The sequence below is a fragment of the Bufo gargarizans genome, chromosome 11 (genome assembly GCF_014858855.1).
Source record: "Bufo gargarizans isolate SCDJY-AF-19 chromosome 11, ASM1485885v1, whole genome shotgun sequence".
Taxonomy (NCBI): domain Eukaryota; kingdom Metazoa; phylum Chordata; class Amphibia; order Anura; family Bufonidae; genus Bufo; species Bufo gargarizans.
The window spans coordinates 92,247,126-92,257,887 of NC_058090.1; the positions used below are offsets into that span (position 1 = coordinate 92,247,126).

Genomic DNA, 10,762 nt, shown 5'->3' on the forward strand with positions numbered 1-10,762 from the left:
TGAATACCGCAACTTACCTGGACATCTTTGAACAGTTTTACAACCAACTAACACCAGAAGAAACAGTGTCCTGCTTTTTCCAATAAGATGGGACAACATGGCACACCTCACGGATCTCAGTAGCTCGCGTTCATGAACTGTTTACATAGGAGAGAACTCTGAGCAAGGGGTTATGGTCACCACGTTCTCCAGACTTGTCCACATGAGATTTTTATCTGTGGGGAAATTTAAAACAGAAAGTGTCCGCTAATAATCCACATCCCCTGGATGAACTCAAGGAGAACATCACATACACCATCAGCAGCCGTATCAGCCAACATAATACGATGAACCCAAATATGCGAAGACCTGAATGGGGACCACTTTCTGCATCTTTTGGAACTTGTGGGTAATTAAAAAAAAACAATCCAGTTGCTCGTTCATTTTTTAATACTATCACTGGAGGTGGACTACTTCGTTGTGGGTTTGACTGGCCCACCAGAGTACCCTCTGACAATGATGGACTCCTAATAAAACAGGACCCTTAAGGTCCTCTACACACAGAGGTTGGGACCTCAGAATAATTTCCTTTGCTGGGCCCAAGGGGCTTTAGTCTGCAACTGAAGAAATTGGATTATCAGTGACAGCGTCCCTGTATCCTACAGGGGTCCAACCCTGAGAGAGAGAGAGCAGGTCCAGGGTCCAGTAATGGTCCTCATGTACCTCGTATAAGAAAATGAGGCTCAAGTCTGACAACAATGTTCACACGCTAATGCTGTAGACACAGAAAACAGCTTCGATTATTAATATTAGCCAATTGGCATCTGCCTCATAGGGCTTTTGCCTTTCATCTGGATCAATGGCGTAGGACTATAGGCTAGACTTGATGGACCTGAATGGATCAGGTTTATCCCAGAATTTGGGGATTCTTTTCTGTTATAAGCATCCCCAGAAAATAAACTGATCAAAGGGTGTCCCAGTGATTAGCTGTAATCTGGAGGGGAACCAGCGAGTAGTAAATTTTCCTGCAGTGCCTCCACAGGCGGAATGAAGCATTACACGGTGCCCATTGAAATCAATTGGCTGTCTGTGTAAAGGATCTACATGCTGGGTCCTCCAACAAAAGAAAGAACCTCTTTGTAACCAAGCTCTGCTCTGGCTGATAGCCCCTTTTATTAACTCAGAATGGCCTAATAAGGTAGGTGACATTTGCAGAACTACCATATGATGGGTTATCCCGGGGATCGGATCCCACTGATGACCTCATTTAAGGGTTTACTTTTGGAAAACCCATTTAACACTATCTTCCCCAGGAATTGGATGAAAGTAGGCAACCAAAAAATGCCTATCAAAACAATAAACAAAATGCGTATTTTTTTTAAAAAAAAAGTAAAAATAAAAAATAAGAGAATCAGACTTCATAAGCTAAAGAAATATGAATAATAAGAATTCAACTCCTTATTGAATCCTTATATCTATTATAATTATACCCACAAAAATGGACAAAAAAAAAATGATTAAAAAAGAAAATCTGGATTTTCACACTGGGGCTGTGAGCTGGGAGCAGTCAGAAAGGTCCTGGAACCATCTGTGGACTACGCTGGTGGAATACGGAAAGCAGACTTTTGTGAGCAATACCCCCTCCTACAGGAAAATACAAGCTGCTATCTCCTACTCAAGAAGGCGCGACTCATTCTGTTTTATCTTCTCGCAGAATTCTTTTGTTTCAGGCCTTATTATGGATAAAAGAAACAACGAATGTCCATAACAGATGTATAAAACGTATAAAAATGGATAAATAAAATGTTTATATCTCGTAATCTCAGTTTTTGATGGCATGTCACCAGGATAGGCCATCAGATAGATGTGAGTCCTACCTCTGAGAGCTGCACCTAAGACCTCATGCACACCACCGCTCTGGTCCGCATCCGAGCCGCCTGGGACCGCAAAAGACGCGGACAGCACTCTGTGTGCTGTCCGCATCCGTTGCTTCGTTCCGTGGCTCTGCAAAAAAATATATAACATGTCCTATTCTTGTCCGTTTTACGGACAAGAATAGGCATTTCTACAATGGGCTTCCGTGTTTTGCGGATCTGCAATTTCGGACCGCAAAAAAACGGAACAGTCGTGTGCATGAGGCCTAACTCAGAAAGTGAAGGCGAGTGCACCGCGCATGTGTGGAGTGCTCTCCATACATTTCTCTGCAGTTAGGTGTGGATACTTAAGATAGATAGATAGATAGATAGATAGGAGATAGATATGAGATAGATAGATAGATATGAGATAGATAGATAGATATGAGATAGATAGATAGATAGATAGATAGATAGATAGATAGATATGAGATAGATAGATAGATAGATATGAGATAGATAGATATGAGATAGATAGATAGATAGATAGATAGGAGATAGATAGGAGATAGATAGATAGATACATAGATAGATAGATATGAGATAGATAGATAGATATGAGATAGATAGATAGATATGAGATAGATAGATAGATATGAGATAGATAGATAGATAGATAGATAGATAGATAGATAGATACATAGATAGATAGATATGAGATAGATAGATAGATAGATAGATAGATATGAGATAGATAGATAGATAGATAGATAGATAGATAGGAGATAGATATGGGATAGATAGATAGATAGATAGATAGATAGATAGATAGATAGATAGGAGATAGATAGATAGATACATAGATAGATAGATATGAGATAGATAGATAGATAGATAGATAGATAGATAGATAGATATGAGATAGATAGATAGATAGATAGATAGATAGATAGATAGATAGGAGATAGATATGGGATAGATAGATAGATAGATAGATAGATATGAGATAGATAGATAGATAGATAGATAGATAGATAGATATGAGATAGATAGATAGATAGATAGATAGGAGATAGATAGGAGATAGATAGGAGATAGATAGATAGATAGATAGGAGATAGATAGGAGATAGATATGAGATAGATAGATATGAGATAGATAGATAGATAGATAGATAGATAGATAGATAGATATGAGATAGATAGATAGATAGATAGATAGATAGATAGATATGAGATAGATAAATATGAGATAGATAGGAGATAGATAGATAGATGATAGATAGATAGATAGATAGATAGATATGAGATAGATAGATAGATAGATAGATAGATATGAGATAGATAGAGAGAGAGAGATAGATAGATAGATAGAAGAAAGGTAGCTAGATATGGGATAGATACATCAATCATTAAAATCCTCATTAAAATTATTTATTTTTCAAATAAAATATCAGACTTTATTTTACATTGTTGCTCTTTATAATATTTTTCATTTCATTTATTTTTTTTTCTATAAATTGCCCGACTGTTTAGTTACATCCCCAGTAAAAATAACAGGGTCTCCTTATGGGGGGTAAAGTGAGACTTTTCAGTAGTGAAAATTATTTTTTTGCTGTAATATTGGGCTCTAATTGAATTGTTTTTACTCATTTCAGCCTGGACATGGATTAATCACATTGTACTAATAAAAAATTCCGTTTTAGAGATTCCCTGTTTGCAATCTGAGCGTAACAGATTAATTCTGCCACCATGGAAAGTGTACAGATGTCTAATAATAGACATTTCCATATCTGTGCGCTACATGCGGGATCCGTATAGCGCGTCCTAATGTATTGTTCTAATTAGTAGGATGTATGCTCAACATATTAATTACCAGCATATTTATAGCCATCAAAGTAAAGATTAGTCCAAGTGTAATCAGCTTGAACTGGTCCATCTGTTTTACTTTTCTTGGCACATTTTTTTTTAGTTTTAGATAAGAATTTTTCAAAAATGGCTCTAAAATTTTTTTTTAATCTTTCATCTGGCATCTTAATTAAGATCATATTTTTAGAAAAAATTTGTAGAAAATAATAATATCTTTCATACAGCAAATAGACCTAAACGTAAAAATGCTTAAAAAGATAAAATCGTTATAAAAGAATTGAGCGTAATTTTTTAAAAATATTTTAGATAAAAGTTTTCAAAAATGGTTCTAAAACTAAATGTTGAATGGAGATCGGATCCTAGGAAAATCTATTTTGACTTTTACAAAGGTATAAAATAGTAATATATCTAATATAGCTCATAGACCTAAAAGCAATAATTTAAAAAAAAATTGAGCGTAATACATTTTTTTACAATTTTTGAGAGGGGAACTAAAATTGCATTTGAAAATTTCAGAGCAATAATTGTACTCCAGAAAAATGACAAAAAAAAGTATAAAGTAATAAAACATAATTCATTAAATGTAATAAAAAATAAATAAAAAAATGACCCTCGTGATATTTTCCCTGCGTTGTAAGAAAATATTATTCTAGGTGACACTTTTAATGTATGTACAGTGTGCTGAATACTGACCTCGGATCTGGCAATAGTTATCCGAAACACTTACTAATAATTTCCATCTGTCTCCTGCAGGTTTTGAAGTCTCTGAAACAGGATTTTTTAGAGCCATGAAGAGGGACCACACATGATTCCCGCAAACTCAGAATAGATCACATGGATCATATAGGTTGGCGTATGGACTTTATTATGATTTATTACTAAAGAAGGATTTTTTCTTAATTCAATTTAGTTTTTTAGTTTTTTTTCATCTTTCTGTGAATAAAGGAATAATAATACTAAAAGTAAAAAACAATATATATATATAATTACAACAAAAACTTTATCTTCTTGACAATTTGCTATAGACATGAAAAAGTCCTATACATGAGACCACAAGAGTTTAGTATTACTAGAAAAGGTCATGATGTACCATATTGTATTATTTTCATTCTTTCTTGGTTCTACTCATGCAATATTTTAAATTTTTATTTATTTTTGTGTATATTTTTTGAGTTTATACAATCCGTTTATATTTGTGATTCTTTTCTGTATATTTTTTATGATTTTTGTATCATCAATTTATATATATTTTTCTTTTTATGTATATTTTGTATACCGTTCATTAACATTTTTTGTTCTTTTTATGTATATTTTTTATGATTTTTATACCATCATTTTAGATTTTGGTTTCTTTTTATGTATATTTTTTATGATTTTTATACCATTTTAGATTTTGGTTTCTTTTTATGTATATTTTTTTATGATTTTTATACCATTCTTTTAGATTTTGGTTTCTTTTTATGTATATTTTTTTATGATTTTTATACCATTCTTTTAGATTTTGGTTTCTTTTTCTGTATATTTTTTAATGATTTGTATCCCATCCTTTTAGATTTTGGTTTCTTTGTATCTATATTCTTTATGATTTTTCTACCATCCTTTTAGATTTTTTTCTTTTTATGCATATTTTTTATAATTTTTCAACCATCCTTTTAGATATTGTTTTATTTGTATGTATATTATTTATGATTTTTATACCATCCTTTAGAGTTTGGTTTCGTTATATGTATATTATATATATATACTATCTGAACTGTATTGTAAGCCATAATCTGTCTTTACTAATTAGGCTGCTATTAATTTTTTTATTTTATTTTTTATTTATATTTTTTAATGTTCAAAAACTGACATTGTTTGGATGGGATTTCCTTTAATTTCTATCATATAGCAAGCTGATCCTACAAGTAATATTTTGTCACACCATATGGCATCACACTACTTGGTACAATCAAGCGATAAAATATTTTAGATTTTTATTTAATTTTTTGATTGGGGGGGTGATCACACTGTTAGAACATATATTTGAGGGTTGTTACCTGAAATGGTAGATTTAACATACCGAGCCTATTAAAAATCTGCTTTGCTTTAGTGCTCATGCACACAAACGTATTTTCATTCCGTGTCTATTCCGTTTTTTTTGCAGACCATATACGGAACCATTCATTTCAATGGGTCCGCAAAAAAAACGGAAGGTACTCCGTGTGCATTCCATTTCCTTATGTCCGTATTTCTGTTCCGCAAAAAAATAGAACATGTCCTATTATTGTCCGCATTACGGACAAGGACAGGACTGTTCTATCAGGGGCCAGCTGTTCCGTTCTGCAAAATACGGAATGCACATGGACGTCATCCGTATTTTTTGTGGATCTGTTTTTTGCGGACCGCAAAATACATACGGTCGTGTGCATAAGGCCTTAATGGTTTGCTTGTGTATTATTTTTAAAAACATTTTTGCTAAAGTTTTTGCTAAATATTTTTTATGCCTCATAGTATCTATGGCACAAAGCAGCAATTATGCACGATACTTTCTTTACAAAAAAATCTGTGTGGTAGTATAAAATAAGGTAAAATAGGAAACTTTTTTTTTTTTTTTAATCATATGTTTTGACAATTTTAACTGGATTTGAATAAAAGGTTTTAGAATCAATGAACGCAACTGCCATACCAAGGCATGGTGGTATAAAGTGTCAGAGACGTGTCCAGCAGTGGCATGTGTCCGGCCTATGAACTAAAGAATTTAAATAAAATATAAAAAATAATAAAAAATTTATATCAAATGAATATAATACTAACACTCCAAAGTAACTGCCTAAACTACATAATCTGCAGCTAAAGGGAGACCTACGTGTTAATTGTAATAGGCCATCCAATTTTTGGAAATTTTAGAGGTAACTGACATTTTGATATCACCTCTGTGGCCCCATGTCCTGGTGGTTCTGTATACTAACAATGCACTTATTCGGATCTGGAGTTCCCCTTTAGTCAGCTTCTTTCCATTGAGCCTCATCTTAATCATGAGCTTAAAAGGGCAAATTATAATAAAGCTGCAGAGAAACGCTCCATGTGAAGCGCTGACCCCGCAGCTGTGCGACAATTACAGAGGACACCGCACATTTCACATAACCTAGAACTCTTGTGACGCGCCTGCCACCTAGTGGTAAAAGTGAAGAGCTGCGGCCTCCAGTATTGTTTATCTAACTGCCATCTAGCGGTCAAAGTGATAAACTGCAGTGCATAATGAATTCAGTGCTGTGACCCATGACATCGTATTATATTAGATCTTCACTGTGGAGAAACAGTAAGACCAGCTGAGACTTGTAGTTCCCTAGCAGCAGACAGGCCAGAGTTAATGTCCTCCCCTGTGTTCTGTATAATCCCCCTCCTAACATTATAACTGGGACTATTACACAGCAGGAGGAGGAGTCTGCGCACAGCGCCCCCAGTGCATCATGGGAGGTGTAGTTCTCGGTGCCGCAGTTCAACTGCATTTCCCGGCATGCAATGGGACTTCCGGGTAATGGCTGCGAAGAGTCTCCTGTCTGCAGGGTGTTGTGAGTGTTGGGGGTCAGTATGGGGGGAGGGGGTGTTAGCAGTGGATTAACCCTTGGTAGCCAGGGGTCGTCATTACTGTAGTATTGAGGGCTCAGTGCAAGCAGCTGATGCAAATGCCCAGGAGCTCCTTCAGTACTTCTGACGGAGGAGCCCCCCCTTTAGTGCCTCTGCTGAAGAAGCCCTCTATATTTCCACTGCTGAAGGAGCCCACCTTTAGTGCCTCTGTCAAAGGAGCCCCTCTTTATTGCCCCTACAGAGGGAGCCCCCCCCCCTTAGTGCCTCTGCTGAAGAAGCCCCCCTTAGTGCCTCTGCTGAAGGAGCCCACCTTTAGTGCCTCTGTCAAAGGAGCCCCTCTTTATTGCCCCTACAGAGGGAGCCCCCCCTTAGTGCCTCTGCTGAAAGAGCCCCCCCCCTTAGTGCCTCTGCTGAAGAAGCCCCCCCTTAGTGCCTCTGTCAAAGGAGCCCCTCTTTATTGTCCCTACAGAGGGAGCCCCCCCCCTTAGTGCCTCTGCTGAAAGAGCCCCCCCTTAGTGCCTCTGCTGAAGAAGCCCCCCCCCCCTTAGTGCCTCTGTCAAAGGAGCCCCTCTTTATTGCCCCTACAGAAGAAGCCCCTCCTTAGTGCCTCTGTCAAAGGAGCCACCCTTCGTGCCTCTGCTGAAGAAGCCCCCCCCCCTTAGTGCCTCTGTCAAAGGAGCCCCTCTTTATTGCCCCTACAGAAGAAGCCCCCCCTTAGTGCCTCTGTCAAAGGAGCCCCTCTTTATTGCCCCTACAGAGGGAGCCCACCCCTTAGTGCCTCTGCTGAAGAAGCCCCCCCTTAGTGCCTCTGCTGAAGGAGCCCACCTTTAGTGCCTCTGTCAAAGGAGCCCCTCTTTATTGCCCCTACAGAGGGAGCCCCCCCTTAGTGCCTCTGCTGAAGAAGCCCCCCCCCCCTTAGTGCCTCTACCCCAATTGCCTGGTTTATTGACTATGAACCCTTCAGCACCTCTGACACAGGACCCCGTCCCCTCCCTTTATAGTCCATGACTCAGGTGCTCCCTTTCGTGCCCCTGCCCCCCCCCCCCCCTTTATGATCTATGATTTGGGTTACCCCTTTAGTGTCTGTGCCCCAGCGGTCGTGTTACAGGGCTAGGTAAAGTGCTGCAGCCCCTCCACACCTCCGGGCCCCACTGATGGCTGCAGTACCAGGCACAGCCTGTGGTTGGAGGTGGCGCTTTGTCATAGCAGCCTTGTTTTACCATACTGTCTTTGGTTTCAGCCGATGCTCCCGGCACGCGTTCTCCAGTCTTGTAGACGTGTCCCCTTCGTTTTGGTGACCTCAGCGTATTCAGGAATCCGAAGAATGGAAAAACCCGTGGAGACTTCAATCAGAGCCAAGCTGTCTGAGAACTTGCAGCCCTGCCACCTGGAGGTGCACAATGAGAGCCACATGCACGCCGTGCCCCCCGGGTCAGAGACCCACTTTAAAGTGGTGGTGGTATCCGATGTGTTCGGCGGGAAGTCTCTTCTTCAGCGCCACAGACTTGTCAATGATTTGCTGAAAGAAGAGTTAGCCGGACCTGTGCACGCTCTGTCCATCCAGGCCAAGACCCCACCACAGTGGGAGGAGAACCCCACCGTTACGCAGAGCCCTGGCTGTATGGGGGGGTCGAAGCATGATCCCCACATGAGCAAGAAGATCATCTCCCAGGTGTAAGCAGGAGCACAATGCAGAGGGGGAGACCTACCTGTCCCCAGTCCTGTAAACCCTGGTCTGGAGCCCCAGGTCTGATCACATTTTGGACATTTTTTGTTGTTGTTAAATAGTATTAAACCGAGAAAAAACAGTATTTCATGTAGATAGTTCACCAAAATTAATAAATTAAAAATATTAATAAATGTTTTTTTTTATTATTATTTGGGGGGGCGAATCCAGTTTGATGCAAAAACTTTCCATTCTGTTGGGATCCATAGGGGGCAGTATAGTAGTAGTTTGAACTGATTTATTTTACACATTGGAGTCCAATTATTCTGACCACTTCCTACTTTTGACGTCTGCAGCGCGTAGCTCATGAAGGAAGTGCCGTGTGCTGAGCTGGGTCAGTGGGTATATAAGGTGTGCTGAGCTGGCTCGGTGGGTATATAAGGTGTGCTGAGCTACCTCGTTGGGTATATAAGGTGTGCTGATCTGGCTCGGTGGGTATATAAGGTGTGCTGAGCTGCCTCGGTGGGTATATAAGGTGTGCTGAGCTGCCTCGGTGGGTATATAAGGTGTGCTGAGCTGCTTCGTGGGTATATGAGGTGTGCTGAGCTGCCTCGGTGGGTATATAAGGTGTGCTGAGCTGCTTCGTGGGTATATGAGGTGTGCTGAGCTGCCTTGGTGGGTATATAAGGTGTGCTGAGATGGCTCGGTGGGTATATAAGGTGTGCTGAGATGGCTCGGTGGGTATAAAAGGTGTGCTTAGCTGCTTCGTGGGTATAAGAGGTGTGCTGAGCTGCCTCGGTGGGTATATGAGGTGTGCTGAGCTGCCTCGGTGGGTATATAAGGTGTGCTGAGCTGGTTATGTGGGTATATAAGGTGTGCTGAGCTGCCTCGGTGGGTATATGAGGTGTGCTGAGCTGCCTCGGTGGGTATATAAGGTGTGCTGAGATGGCTCGGTGGGTATATAAGGTGTGCTGAGATGGCTCGGGTATATAAGGTGTGCTGAGATGGCTCGGGTATATAAGGTGTGCTGAGCTGCCTCAGTGGGTATATAAGGTGTGCTGAGCTGCCTCGGTGGGTATATAAGGTGTGCTGAGCTGCCTCAGTGGGTATATAAGGTGTGCTGAGCTGGTTATGTGGGTATATAAGGTGTGCTGAGCTGCCTCGGTGGGTATATAAGGTGTGCTGTGCTGCCTCGGTGGGTATATAAGGTGTGCTGAGATGGCTTGGTGGGTATATAATACACTGTGCTAACATATCCCTCGTTACTGTCATGGGAAAAGGGGTGATTTATCAGATAAATATTTGCTCTCGGGCCCCAGGTGGCACCAGACGTGTGTCTAACACAACAGTTCAGAGAACCTATTACGGGGCTCCGGAGCAGATGGACGGTCACTGCTCCTCTGCTGGTTGGTAAAGGGTTGTCTTCTGCAATAAGTCAGGTTTTCTGCCTCATGTAACAGGTGGACATTGGCGTGTCAGAGGAGAAACTCCAGAGAACAAAGACCCTGCAGCCATTGCTGGAAGAACAAGCTGGCGGTGGCTGCGTTATGGTCTGGGAAGGTTTTTGTGGTATTCTTTGGGGACGCTCATCCATGTGGAAGGCACTCTCCACTGATTTGAGTATAAATCTATCCTTGTAGAACACCCATTCCTCATTGGTGGGGCTCTGATTTGAGGATAGGTCATTAATATGAATTCCCGGATAACCCCATAAGGACCCGTGCCATACATGTACGGCGCAACCGGACGTGACTTAAGGACCAGTGCCGTACGGCGCAAGGTCCGCGGGGCTCTGGGGCACGATCACCGGGGAATCATGGCACCATTGC

The 10,762-nt window shown here is 40.5% G+C and overlaps 1 protein-coding gene across 2 annotated transcripts; it reads left to right on the forward strand.

Moving 5' to 3' along the window:
- Window positions 1–7,196: 7,196 nt before the first annotated feature.
- LOC122922041 (bolA-like protein 1) lies at window positions 7,197–9,131 on the forward strand. Of its 2 annotated transcripts, none has more exons than XM_044272466.1 (2): window positions 7,197–7,251; window positions 8,508–9,131. In XM_044272466.1, exon 2 carries the CDS (start codon window positions 8,511–8,513, stop codon window positions 8,943–8,945), a length of 435 nt encoding a protein of 144 aa, XP_044128401.1. In that variant the 5' UTR covers window positions 7,197–7,251; window positions 8,508–8,510; the 3' UTR covers window positions 8,946–9,131. The 2 variants fall into 2 exon arrangements, with proteins under 2 accessions (XP_044128401.1, XP_044128402.1); XM_044272467.1 differs by having other exon boundaries at window positions 7,218–7,264.
- The last annotated feature ends 1,631 nt before the right edge of the window (window positions 9,132–10,762 follow it).